The sequence below is a fragment of the Dermacentor variabilis genome, chromosome 9, assembly GCF_050947875.1.
Source record: "Dermacentor variabilis isolate Ectoservices chromosome 9, ASM5094787v1, whole genome shotgun sequence".
Lineage (NCBI taxonomy): Eukaryota > Metazoa > Arthropoda > Arachnida > Ixodida > Ixodidae > Dermacentor > Dermacentor variabilis.
Window position 1 is genome coordinate 77031368 of NC_134576.1, and position 14225 is coordinate 77045592.

Genomic DNA, 14225 nt, shown 5'->3' on the forward strand with positions numbered 1-14225 from the left:
TGCAGCTTCTCACCCTGCTAGTCTTCCAGCGTGTCGGCTAGGCTGCCATCAGCGCACCTTATTCAAGGTCTGCGGTAAACTGCGTGAATGCAGGTGAGTCAAGCGGTCTAAATGCTGCTGGCGTTTGCGCCAGAACCACGGCAGAACCACCGCGCGGCACGCCAGCAGACGCACCTTCTCAGAGTGCTGGTTCTTCAAAATGGCGACTAGGGTGACGTCATGTGCAAGCCGTCTATACGGTATCACAAGTATCGGCCCATCGTGAGCGGTGGACGATTAAAAAAAAAAAAAAGAACGCACAGAATCGAGTGAACGAAATCACTGCATTATGCCGGCCCTTGTAATTCTGGTAGTCACGTCCCGCCGACGAAGACGAATTCGGGCCGTGGCCGAGAGGCCCGGTCGCGGTCGATGAGCGAACAGAAAAAGAAGGCAGACGGCCGGTGCCCGCTCACTACGTACCCTGACGTTTCTGGCGTTGGCCTGCACCAAGTTGTAATGGAAGCAGCTCACGACGGGTTCGATTACGTTGGAGAACTGCGGTCCCGCCGGGGAAGCACATGGATAGAAGAGAGAGAGAGAAAGGACAGTCGGTACAAAACGATCGTTAGCAGTTGCCAAAGGCAGGAGGTCGGGTGTATACGTAAGGTGGGGGAGGGGCGGGAGGTTGGGGGCAGAGGAGCGAGGTAATGTGTCCGAGCATTCCTGCGATTAGCCGTAGTCACGTCAGCGAGCAATTTCACGGGCCCCGCGGGAATCGGGCACTTCGTGGACTCGGCGACGTCCTTGCGGGTTGGTGCGCTTGGCGGGAGCGCGACGAAGACGGCGATGCGACCAAAAATACTGAAGGCTCTTAGAAAAGAACTGCTTTCGCAAGGAGTTGCGATAGCAAACTCGAGTATTGCGCGCACGGTGCCACTGGCGTGAGAACCCTTCGTCATTCCTCATTAGACAGAAGCAGAAAATTGCAACCCGATAAAACTCTTGACTTCAGGTAGTGTCTATATAAAGGAAATTCTGCGCAACGTTTTGCGTTTGTAGTACCAGTAGATGCGTTACGGAAAGCTCGCCAAAAACAGTCGTTTTTGTTGCTAAAACGGAGAGAATGCCGCCATGCAGTAGAGCTCGCCGGAAGTGACGCGGGGCTTGTCGGCATGACCTTCGAGATTATGCGGCACCCGCGGCTACTCGCGGCGTGCATAAAATTTTCAAAGACCACGTGCTGCTACTTATACATTGTACGTATTATGCACACACAACGAGGCGAACGCTTCGTCGGCTTGGCTGCTGTTTTTAAAACCTTCCAATGAAAAAATTAGACGATTACTAGACATGCATCATTGTCAAGGTTGCTTCAGCTGTATAATCTATTCATTTATAACCAATTTATAAGTGAGTTAGGTCCGACGCGCTATCCTTCTAGCACTCACCTGGCGAGCGACGGCTATTGCCTGCGAGATTTAGTTTCTTCGATGGGTCTTCTTCCGCCCTTATCTTTAACTTTTTTACCGTGCAGACATATGACGTACATGGGGCTTCAGACAATGTGGCATTGACCGGTGGAAGCCCGAAGTACAACCTGCCACGGAAGTAAAATTGCAAGCGGCACAAGCACTTCTCACCCCGGCGCATTCGAGCGCATAACTAGGTCTGAAGTTGGGAATAAGAGAAAACGAGAATTGGCGCATCAAGCGCACGCGTTTATGGTAAGCTAGGACACGCGACGGGCGAGCGGTGCCTTGTTACTGCTCTTCATCTGTATCCTGCCAACACTCTCCGTCTGACTGCCACCGTGTTGTAAAAGAATTGACGAGTGGGCTAGTTCGAATTGCTAGCGCGAAAGAATTACATACACATAACGAGAGTTGACCATGCCTATTTCGTTGGACGTTTACGCATGCTTTCTTCGTTCATGAGGACGGTCAAGCGTACATGCAGTCTGTTATTTGTGTTTAACACGTGGAAGAGACAACGGCCAGCGGATCTCGGAGAGTGGCCTCACTCTTAAGGCAGAGAAAAGCTGGGGAGCATTACGCTGAGAGAATGTGGCGACGCTGCTGTCATATTTGGTGAGAAAAGAATGAAAGACCAAAAAAAAAAAAAAAGAAGAGGGACTTTAATGCGGAAACGTTACCTGAAAGGCCAAGGTAAACACACGTGATCATGATGATTATTGGTGGAGTTCATTGGCGCGTAGGCTACCACGACCACAAAGCGCCAGCACAATAGCGAATGGTCGGCTCAAGGTAAGGATAATAAATGAACAGATGATCCATGTATTAGAGCGGCATCAAAAGGATTGTGCTACGCTGGGTAGGAAATAGAGCAGTACAGTTATTTTTTGAAAGATTGCTATAGAGACAAAACCTTTATCTGATGGTCAAACTTACTACAGTGGTGGCGACAAAGGGGCCCGCCTAGACCCTTGTTTTGGCAAGGGTAGCGAGGCCCAGTGCCTAGTGAAATGTCTCGAGCTACGTCAGTCCCTGTACAATCCATGAGGCATGACTATGTCTTTTTTTCGCACGTTCAAACTACATTTGAAACCCAAGAGCCTTCGCAAGGTCATCCTTGTTTAAAAAGGACCAAGGGTTTATGAGAGGAACATGGATGGATGCAGTGGTGTGTGTGACTTATATGAGGAACCAAAGTGTTAGATCCTTTCTTGTTAAGAATAATATGCCTAGCCACATTTCCAATAACTGCGCTCGCCAAAGACTGCTTTTCAAAGCAGCGAACATCGAAGCAAAAGAAACAGCATTGTCAGAGCTGCCGTCTGCTAGTACTGACAATAATGTGGTTGTCTGACTGACAAGCAAATAGCCCCTCGTCAATATGGACACTCGCCGTCTGCAACAAGAGTGCGGCGACGCGGCGTACCCTGAGAATGCTGACGTAGTCGTTCTCGGTGAGCGTGTCGAGGATGTTGACGATGACGTTGCGCGCGATCTCTTTGCGCAGCCCCATCATGGACCCGCTGCCGTCGAGCAGGATGACCACGTCCTTGGCCGAGGCCGCGGCCTGCACGTACCTGCGAGGACAGCGCTGATCGTCACGAGATCGCAGACGGACGCGCTTCTCGCGTCGTTGCTCCGGTTCACATCGATGCGCTTGTCGTCGGGGTTAGGGGGAGCGGGCACATACAGAGTCTTTAACAGCAGAAGCTTCATGTGGGCGAGTTGGTTTTGCATACTTGAAGAGAGCTACGAAGACGCGGACTAAAAGAGGAACGCGTACGATTGTCCGTCGTACATGTTCCTCTTTTAGTCCGCGTCTTCGTAGCGCTCTTTTCTTCAAGAGTCTTTAACGCTACGTTCTGACAAAACTGATTCCGAGTTCTTGTGTGAGGCAGATCTTCACGACTTTCCATTTGCTCTCTGCACCCTCCCTCTGTTTATTTACGGACTCGAATAACAAGGTCTCTGGGTCCAGTCGGACAGGCTCGCAATCGTTATGTATGCGAAACGCGGCGCATGAAACTGGACTGTTGCCTGCGCGTTACCGCGAAGCCGAATGACGCAATACTTCTGCGATGGAAGGGGAACAAGAACAGTTGCTCGCGCGCTCTTAGGCATAACATAAAGTTGGAAGCAATATGCGTCTAATGTACGTGTAGCATTTGATTGCAACAAAAGCTTCGACTAATGAGACCCTAACGAGAAAGACTGAGTCAGTCTAAGTTCCAACTTTTCTTAAGTTTTAATTTCATGTCGAAATCCCAGCGTCAGTACGTCAGTGTGGCGTCACGAATTTCAAAATATTTCTAGCTAGGCAGCCGATATGTGCGGTAGTTAACTTTCCTGTCACTTCCCCTCTCAGTTGCTCCGCTAGTTCTCTCTGTTAGCTCCCCTCTTATTTTTGCTCCTCCCCGTCCGCGACTGCAAGCGGCAATGAGGTCAAAACTTGGGACGGCTCACCATGGCCTTGTGCGGCACTCGTACATGTCGGGGTCGTCGTCAGGCCACTTCCGGGCTGAAAAAATGCGAAACAGGAGAAGGTAACGTTTACCCACTCCCTTCCATTTCCTCCCAATAACAGGTATCAGGAGAAAGACATTCTTTTTTAACGGATGTAGCCTACATTGCGAATGATATATCATCAGTGCATACAGCTGCTTATCAACAGAGGACACACTATAAGGTTGCCGAAGGCAATATTAGACGCGAACGGCGGTAATGATTCCGCGGTAATGCCGCAGGAAGCATCGCGCTATCTCACGCTGATAACAAAACGTCAGAGGGTCGGCCGCGGTCACTAAGTAATGCAATATCAACGAAAGAAGCACAATCAATAAATCACTCTATCAATCAATCCCATACGAGGAACCCGTATGGGTTTGCTGGGAGCCCGTATGGCTTATTTCAATCAATCAATCAATCAATCAATCAATCAATCAATCAATCAATCAATCAATCAATCAATCAATCAATCAATCAATCAACGTTGCAATGCGCGGATTCTTCCATAATCGACGGTTTTCCCTTTTTTGCTATCACCTTGTGCAATATTTATCAGCGATTTCTTGGTGTCATCGAAGGATACGGGCGTGCTATATAACGCTATTAGACACGCAGGCAAGTGAAATGCAGTGAACTTACCAGGGAAGAGCCTGATGAACCCAGTGCTGCTGCAGAAGAACTGCCAGGCTATGAACGGGTCGACGACGCGGTTGTTCTTAAAGCGGGAGTTCATCCCCTCCGACCACTTGACGGCGTTGAGCACCGACGCCGCTGCACAACAGAGACGTCCGCAAAACGCTTCGTTTATCCCCAGGTAAACATGCATACCGTGTCGGCACATGATAAACGGCTTTGGTCCCATATGCACCTAATTATAAAAGGGCGTTAGGAACGCAGACAGAGAACAGCAACAGCAGGACGGTGCGCTGACTCCCAACTGCAGTTTATTCAAGAAACGCAGAATAAATACCTTTCGAAAACTCCGCCCAGCTCGCCCAGCTGTCCCTAGCTTACCATATACACTTTTCATTTAGCCGCTACACTGCGCCATACTCTAAGCCGGAGTGCTGGAGCACTGCGCTGCAAAACAGATAAAAATTCATACAAAAAATAGATGCCAGGTTCAGGACATGGCCCTCACATCTATGCGGTGTCCTGGAGGTCAATTTAGTCAAAAAGGACGTGTCCAGGTGGCGGCCAATTCTCACAAGCCTAATCCTTCCAGCCGAGTCACAGTGCAAGTCTATCGTTTTTTGTTTCCCTTGCAGCGCACAATTGAAGCGCTCTAGGCAAGATTGTCGCGGACCGTATACGTTCTTTATAGAAATCCCCAATTATATAGTTAATCAAAACTAAGGTTCACAGTCGACGTACCACAGTGTACGAGCTGTATATTTACGTGCATAACCGTAATAACGTACATAAGAATGCGGTTCAAAAGTTCTGCTAAAAAGAGTTTCTCTCAATGCCTTTCGTATCGATTCGTGACGAGTGCACTGCAAATATAGCAGCGAGTTCATCAGATTCAGCTTGATCAGTCTGAGTTGCGAAGACATTCTTTCTTTTCTTTCCTTCGCAGAGCGCCTACTTTGCACAATTCAGCACAATGCGTTGGCGGGCTAGTTGGTGCGAATCCATGAATACTTTGTCTAGCGCAAAACGACAGACACAAGAAAGACGACAGGACAAGGCGCTGTCGTCTTTCTTGTGTCTGTCGTTTTGCGCTAGACAAAGTATTCATAGTTTGCACAACTTTGACATTGGGTGTACATAAATGGGTACAAAACTTGCAAGTACATATATACGGATAAACTCGACTCACTAAAGACAGCGCAGGCAAAACACAGATTGGTAATGTATTCATGTGCTTGCCAGCAGTTGGCGCGATATGCATACGCCATAGCATTTTCTTCCTACCAAGTTTATCCCGAAGTCCACTAGGTTGTTGCAAACTTTTAGTTCATGCCAGAATTTATTTCTCTCTCGCTTTTTGTTTTGTTTTTAAAGATAAGCGAAAAGCCATAGCACTCACTGTGTTACGATGTAACCTTTTCTTGTTTATAATAATAATAATAATAATAATAATAATAATAATAATAATAATAATAATAATAATAATAATAATAATAATAATAATAATAATAATAATTGATATTATTGTTGCTTGTGTCATCTTTATATCATTGATCAAGTTGAAGGGAGCCAGCGTTGCCATCACAGGTAAGGAATGAGACCGATACCTGTTTTTGTTTTTACAAACAAAGAAAAAAGAAACGAACTGCGATTGCAGGGAGCTTACTTTTCGTAAACTCGACAAAGCTCACTGAACAATCAAATTGTCTTATTCCAGTAGGCAGTCGCTCGATTTTCGTGATTCTAGAGGCGCGAAAAAAATCTGGCGAGAACAAATTTTCCACGAACCGAATTTATCGGCGCCCGATGGGGAGGGCGGTGGGGAGTGGGTACACGCTATACTCACACTTGTAGTATATGTTGGTCGCCACGTGAATGGCGCTGTAGGTGAAGTTGACGTCGGCGTCATCAAAGCGCCGGTCCTGGTGCATCTCCATGGGCATCCAGTCGTCCGGGTCCTCGTCCTCGGACAGCTTGGGCATCTTGTTGGGACGGTACAGCTTCTTGGCGTTGAAGTAGCGAAACTGCGGCGTAGTAACGCGAAGGAGGGGGGGAGGGGTGCGAACACACTGTGCGAGAATGTTTGAAAGCGAACCACTGTCGGATGCCGGGATCACAGCAGCGAGCCTGTTCGTCCGCGCTCACTTAAATGGCTGCCCCGAACAGACTGTGCATCACGTGGGTGCGTCACCGTGCCCTCCCCCTTTTCCTCCCCTTCACTCCTGTTCCTGACCTTCAATTAGCCCCGCACCAAGTCGACAAGTGACGCTTATGCCAAGACCCCGGCAAGACACCAGCACTACCTGGTGGGCCACATACTCAAATGCCTGAAAGAAACGTTCACTAGTGTAAGCCCTAGACGAACGCTTCCTTAGCAGTGACTCCTTTAGAATCGTTAAACTTTTTAATTTACTCATTTAAATCGCAGTAGAGCTGCGAGGTGCTCCAGAGTATGGTAGAACAGCGACAAGGCTACTACTCGCAGTGGGCGATGTGTTACTGAAAAATACAAAACCCTCCACAAAGAAACCGTTCCTAAAAAAACAACGGTTTTAAGAGTGTCAGTGACAGCGCGTTCACTACGCCCATTGCCAATGACCACTGTTAGACTGCGTTTTTTTTTTTCGCAAGGATACCGTACGACTAGATTAAAACCAGAAACGTTTGGTTTTCGATTTTCTTAGGGTTGAAATGCGTGAGACCATGTGATCCTGCTTTGTAATAAAAAGAAACTATGTTGAATGCAATAAAACAGTTCGTGCTGGTCACTATGTTACTTTCCGCGACTATATACTGTTTAACTGTGTACTGGTATCTAATAAGGCGCGCGAAAAATAGCTTGGTCAGGGACACAATCACCTAAGAGCACCGCAAGCGTAGTGCATGCAGATAGGTGGCCAACGCGCGTAAAAAAATCACTGAAGCTCTCGTGGGCCAGCTTATAGGTCATCTCGTGCACCCAATGGAATGTCAGCCTTGCGAGAAGAGGTGTACACTTACGTCGATGTCTGTGCTGTACTTGTGGTCTTTGGCATTTTTCTCGGCTTCTTGTATCAAAACCTGCGTGAGAGTAGGCACGGATCAGTTCACGGCGAATTGGCAAAAAGAGAAAAAAAGGAAGCGAACTCAAGTTAGGAATCTACGGATACAGCAGGATTGACATGCGATTTAAGTAGTCGTGGTTTATCTTTGGCTGACAAAATACAACTCTGGCTGATAGTTAAACTTGACTCAATGAACGATAGAAGCATCCCTCGGAAGTGCAGAGGTAGGTCATGTCGCTTCCTTTCGCCTGTTTCGATCATATCGGATACGTAGCTCGTGTCGCATACATTCCTGTGGGAGCGCCATCACAGTTCCCTCAACTTCCTTCGGGCAAGAAGGTTCGGTCCCGTGTAAGGGCCGCACCTCGTAAAAATTGTGAAAAAAGAAGTGCGGCCCTTACAGAAACCTAGGGGCATTCAAAACGAGCATTCAATCCTACTGTATACAATTTCCATCTTGCCAAACATTGGCTTCGGATCGACAGGTTGGCTTGATTGCGCGATCTAACTTATAGGCCGAGAACGTCACCAGACTTTGAGTGTACTTTACGACAACTGTACGAACCCCGGAAAAACTGTGAAGCGCAGGAGGTACTTGGCAGCCCAGTTGTCAGAGAGTGCAAGAGTGCGATTCTTGTTATGGTTTATTGATAAGGTAGTTCGTTCTAGACCGTGGTGACAGCGCGGAAAGACTAAGGACAAGACGAGAGGGCGACAAACACGAACGTTGTGTTATGTTCTTCGTCTGTTCGCGCAGTTAAACAGACCACCGCCGTGAAAGCGCTACTGCGCTTCTGGCCTGTGAACTGCGCTATTGGCTTGTGCGAATGCCTTTAACTGGAACACCCTGCCCTTGCTATTTTTTATCTTTCTATATTTTTCTCCTTTCCGACCCTTATTTCGCTTATTCAAGTAGAGGGTAGCAAACCGTAAATGTTCACCTGGTTAATGTATCTCTATCTCTATCTCTCGAAACGTCTCTCTAACTATATATCTCTCTAAACAGGTCACGCTAATTTTGACACTACCAGATTCTGCAATGGCAGCGATTTGAACCAATAGGAGAGGATGTAGGAACCCTGTGAGCCAATCAGAAATTACAACATGGCGGGATTCGATTATGTACAGAATAACGGCCCTGTTCCGGATTACGCGTTGTCATATAGTGGCGTAAGTTTGATTTACAGCGCCAGTTCCCGGAAAGCCTGGCTTTCACTGTTCGTTATGTCCCCAGACTGGACTATGTAATAATGCAAAATTTATCTAATTTTTTTCCGCGTTATTCCTAATTCCCCAATGAACCAAAGAGTCACCAATCTCAAGTTTTATTCATCATCGTCATTAGGCAGTAAAAAAAAAAAAAGCCGACTCGATGAAATGGGAAACCGTGATTGATCTGGTGCCTGCACGCCTATCCTCAGTTAATAATAATAAAAAACTACTTCGATTCATGCAGTCTACTCCAACAACAAACCCCCAATAAACACGCCCTCTTTGTCAGAACCACCCAGACGCGTCGGTCCGACGAGGGCGATTCTGCCCAGCTACGGACACAAATTCCACCGAAGTCCCGCTCGTCCTACAAATCGCTCATTCGTTCGCGTCCCAAACGGCACGCCGATCCGATATTCAAATGCCATTGCGGCGGCGAAACAGAACAAACAAAGCGAAAACAAGGACCTCAAATTTAGTGGATGTTCCGCATCGGCACCGATGTTCCGCATCGCAGAGGCACAGTTTGGCGCGAGAACCTCGCTGGCCCAGCAGGCGCCATCGAGCGCGTCACCTCCACTGCGGCGATCTGCATCGCGCAGTAAACGCGCCGAGACGCCTATGCTCTTCAGCGTCGAACTCTCTATGGTCGAACCGAACCCTCCTACTCCCCCGCCCTACCCCTTCTCCTCCCTCCGTCCGCTCACCCCGTAAACTGTTTCGTGCTGTGACGAAACTTTACTGTGCCCCGTCTGGTTAGGGGTGGCTTTTACGAAAGCCTACCCATTTCTTATTGGAATGGTGGACACACCCATGCGTGACTCGTGCAACTCGCCAGGTTCCGTCGAACACACGTATCGCGATTTTTTTTTTTTTTTGTGGTCGTCATATACTGTCGGAATCGACATTCCTCGGACTGCACCAAACGGGCTATATATCGCAGACCATTTTCCGATACGATAGAAATATTTTTTTTTGTTGGACCACGGCACCGTGGGGTCACAGGTTCAAAACGAGGGGACGCGGGCGTTACTTCACTTTGTGAAATCAACTGGCGTCTCTCAGATTCTGAATAAACGCGTCTTCAGCAACGCAGTGTGACGCTGCGTTGCTTGAATGCCGATCGCATTACCGTCGACATTACCGTCGATCGCATTATCGTGAGACGAGTACCGCCTTAATTTTCTGCTCGCGCTGAACACCCCCACCCCACCCACCCACTCACCCACCCGCGCGCGCAGGGTAAAAGCTGGACACCCCTCTGGCAAACCTTTCCTACCTCTCCTCCTCCTCTTCCTCCTCTCAAGCTCTGTCCGCGTCCTTTTATCTGCGTCCGGTATCCTGGAAAGCGAGTGCAGTTAACGCGCAGTCCGCTCTGCACCCTCGTCCCCCCCTCCGTGAACACGATCACAGTGCGCGTTGTTGCGCACTGCCGGGCACGCCACGGCAAGGCAGGACCCGCCAGTTGTTGGGTCACTCGGCCGTGGCACGGCAGCGCGAGCAAGTGAGCTGGAAGGCTGTTTGCGTTGCCGCATCCCCTCCCCGTCCTTGTCGAACAGGAGCGCGCGCCCGAAGGCGGCTCGGATGCCGGACGTTCTGGGCGTGCCAGTTTGTCGAAATTAACGAGGTAATTCGCTCTCTCTCTCTCTCTCTCATTCTTTTTATTTTTTTTTCACCCCTAGATTTCGTAGACGCGCATATGTCGTTATCCGGGGGGCGAATTCGCAAAGATTTCTCGTTCGCAAGCGCTCTTTGCCATCGGCCAGCGGCATTCCCTAATGTTAAGCCCAACATCAGGATTGGCTGAGATTTTCTCTTATGAACAATTCTTGGGTAAGAGTTTTTTTTCTTTTCTTTTTTTGTGAATACGTTGCTGCGATGAGATTGAGATAAAGAGTGTCCCTATCCCGGCTACTCCACTTCTCTGTGTTAAAAAATAAATAAATAAATAAATAAATAAATAAATAATGATAATGAAATAAAAAAATCAATGAAACTAAGATTATGAAACCAACAAACATAACGCCGGAACGGCGACTCCCTTGACACCTATCCGCGTGTTGAATGCCCAGTATAGGCCCGAACATGCAGCTTAGTTCGAGTTCCGTCCACAGTACGTATCGTCGTCGCCAGGTCCAACCCATCCCACGTCATCTGTTAACATCCACCCACCAGCACGGCAACGAAAGGTTCACGATCCAAGACAACTCGTTTCCGTGCTGGCTGAGTCGTTCAGAGCGAGTACTGCTGCGCGAGCCCAGCGGGTACGACAAAGGCAAAGTACCCGTGTTTATACTTCGGCGAGCGTGCTTCGTTCTCTCATTGGCGAAAGTAGGTTCCGCCTTGAGACAAGCTCGCGCATGCGTGCGTAACGCGGAGTTGTAGACGACGCGTGCGGTGAACTCTCGCGAAGCAGCAAAGCGACACAGGGTGCGTGCCCTGCGCCATGTGCTGGTGGTCATGGTGCTGAACCAACTCCCCCTTATGTACACTCCACCTTGCATTCCATCAAAAAAAAAAAAAGAAAAAGAACAAAGAAAACGCACTCCTCAGTTAAAATCGAAAAAGAAACAACCATCATTTGCAGACTTCAGCCATTCCATCGGCTCGAATCTCATTTACAGTGACGCAAGCTTTCTCCCTCAGTGAAGACCAACATTTTGTTTTTGTTGCCTGTTTTTTTCCACCGAATAAACTTCTTTTTTTCTGTTTCACTCGTTCGGTACAAGAAGGTCCAAGCACCCACCTGCCAGATGAATCGGCAGCATAGCTTAGTATAGAGATTACCTTAGCATAGAGATTAATATAGCATGGAGATTACCTTTAAGTGCAAAGTTTGTTTCTTAAGCACAATTTTTTAAAAACTCACTGTTTTTGTGAATCGATGCTTAAGCTGCTAGTCATGATGAGACAGTCGCTATGTTAGGTGTTTCTTGCTATTCATGCTCGATGAATTATGCTGAAGGTTAGCGGCTTGGGCCTATTCAACTCTGAGGCCAATAATACTTTCTACGGTTGATTTCAAAACGGAAGTGACGCTGTGCCACCTACGAGATTGGAGCGAAGCTTTTTTTTTTAAATCTATTTTATCAGTGCTGATATGTCGAGCGTTCGTCAGCTGCGAATCATGCATTGAACCACGTAAAAACAATGACGTTGTTGCGACGTCGCAGTTGGAAGGAAGTTCGTAAGCGTTTTCGACGTTGTTCTTCCAGAAGCTGGCACATCTTTCATTGTGGGTATGCGTCATTTTTGGGGCTCATCACCATCCTCCTCATTGTCATTCTGAGCTTCTTTTGTGTCGTCGATGCTGTTTTCACGATCGTCACGACTAATAACTGCAGACCAGCGTACCACCACCTTCTAAGAAATATTTCTGTCTGTGGGAGGCAAAACACGCATTTTCCTTCAGCACCCGCATTGTTGGATACGCACACACTTTGTTAATGAAGATGTAACTTTAGACTGAGCTCACAGCAGCAGCGGAAAACTTGGGGAAAAAAAGTTAATTCTGGGCTTTTACATGTCAAAACCAGGATACGATCATAAGACACGCCGTAGCGGGGGACTCCGTAAATATTGACCATCTGGCGATCGTCAATGTGCACCCCAGTTGACGGCACACGGGCGTTTTTTGCATTTGGCCACTCACCGAAATGCGGCCGCCATGGCCGGCATTCGACCCCGCGACCTCGTGCTTAGCAGCGCAAAAGCCATTAGCCGCTAAGCCACAGCGGCGAGTCCACAAACTTGTAAAAGCAACAAACAGTTCTTTTTAAAAATCACGGTGGATTTTCGAGCGACTTTGCTGCTGCCGATTTTGTCTGCCTCAAAAGCTTACCCGAACAATCTTGCTCGAAGCAAGCGCTCTTCGAATATACGGCATTTTGCGCTGCTATTAGGAGTGCATCTCAAGTGACATCGCAATTTATTCTTTTATGCATTATCGCAATTATTAGCCTTTCAAGAGCTTTAACACATTTTCACGAACAAAATCTTCGTTTCGCAAATGTGCAAGCAACATTCCGAAAAGCGTATTCAGGAATGTTTGGTAGGCACGTACAAAAGCCCGATAGTGACACTCACCTTAAGAGATTCCGTTTTGGAGCTCACTAGGTTGCCCAGGTCCCTAAGAATCTTCTCTGTCAGCTGCGCGATGTCCTTGTGGTGAGGCTTCGCCTTGAACTCTTCGAAGTTCTGCGACAACGACAGCAACAGGCGGAACAGCTCTCATCGGAAAGAACACAAACAGCGACGACGAATTTATGCGCGGTCGCGCCGCGCTCAAGGCGAGGACGTTGCTATAGAAACGCCTGAAAGCGTAATGCAGACGCACAGACAGACGCACGCATAGGCACGCATGCGAAAGCGCGCACGCGCGCGCACGCACACACAGACGCAATGCACAAACGAGAGAAAGAGAAAGGAAGCAATCACGACAAAACAATCACTCTGGATGCGAGACAGAAATACGACTCTCGACCGTACATATATTACCTGCCGCGTTTAGAGTGAGAAAGAGAGAGAGAAAAAAAAAACAGAAGAAAACGAAATTTATCGCCCGGCACTTACACCTGCCGCAAGCCGCCGTACATTTTGCTTCATCGCAAGGCGCGGTTAAGAGCAACCCCGTTTTCTCGCCGTGGTTTCCATCAGATTCCGAGAATAATTTAATCCCCGCGGCTTCATATATATATATATATAGCGGCGCCGCTCAAACCTCAAGGAAGCCCGCGGGCGGTGCGAGGCTATAAATCGAAGCAGCTGTAGCGATGAAACGACTTGCGAGGTTATTCAACAAAAATGCTCGGACACTCGCTTTCTAGTATGGTTTCTTTTACTGGTTATACTCGCTACACGCTTCTCACGTGCATTACGCGGTTCATCGTAGGGAGGGAACGTTATTCTCCTTCACACTTTCCTTTTCCACCGTCGTTTGTTTCTATAGAGAGTGTGCCGAGTCGTTCATTTCCGTGCGGCGGTAATTTTTATCCAACCGTAATAGTTATTTCGCAGCGCATTTTTCTTCTTCACATATTTTTTTTTTATTATTCTTGTGCTGACGCGGAAAACGCCCTTGTGCCGATCTCTAAGACGACAATAAGTAGCCGCAAGTTTGAATAAGCGTTACGTTCGGTAAGAAAGTTAGGAGTGTAGAAATTTTGAAATCTCTTATTCGGATGACCCGCCATGGTGGCTTAGTGGAATGAGGCTCCTGTTCTTAGATTTAGGTGCGTTTTAAAGAACACAATGTGGTTAAAATCAATTCGGAGTCCCCGGCTACGGTGTGCCTCACAATCGGATCGTGGTTCTGGCACGCGAAACCGCAGAACATAATTTAATTTGATTTGTGAAAAAAATTGCGCTACCAGGGTTT

At 47.9% G+C, this 14225-nt stretch overlaps 1 protein-coding gene across 1 annotated transcript in view; it reads right to left on the reverse strand.

Moving 5' to 3' along the window:
• The window catches only part of LOC142557005 (voltage-dependent calcium channel subunit alpha-2/delta-3-like), a 210538-nt gene that overhangs the window by 79311 nt on the left and 117002 nt on the right, over nucleotides 1-14225 (reverse strand). Inside the window, exons 3-9 of the mRNA XM_075668523.1 lie at nucleotides 12935-13045; nucleotides 7593-7652; nucleotides 6439-6616; nucleotides 4599-4730; nucleotides 3918-3972; nucleotides 2881-3031; nucleotides 463-537 (exon numbers count right to left, since the gene is read on the reverse strand). Of these exons, the coding sequence (XP_075524638.1) occupies nucleotides 463-537; nucleotides 2881-3031; nucleotides 3918-3972; nucleotides 4599-4730; nucleotides 6439-6616; nucleotides 7593-7652; nucleotides 12935-13045 (762 nt within the window). The remainder of the gene's footprint in view (nucleotides 1-462; nucleotides 538-2880; nucleotides 3032-3917; nucleotides 3973-4598; nucleotides 4731-6438; nucleotides 6617-7592; nucleotides 7653-12934; nucleotides 13046-14225) is intronic.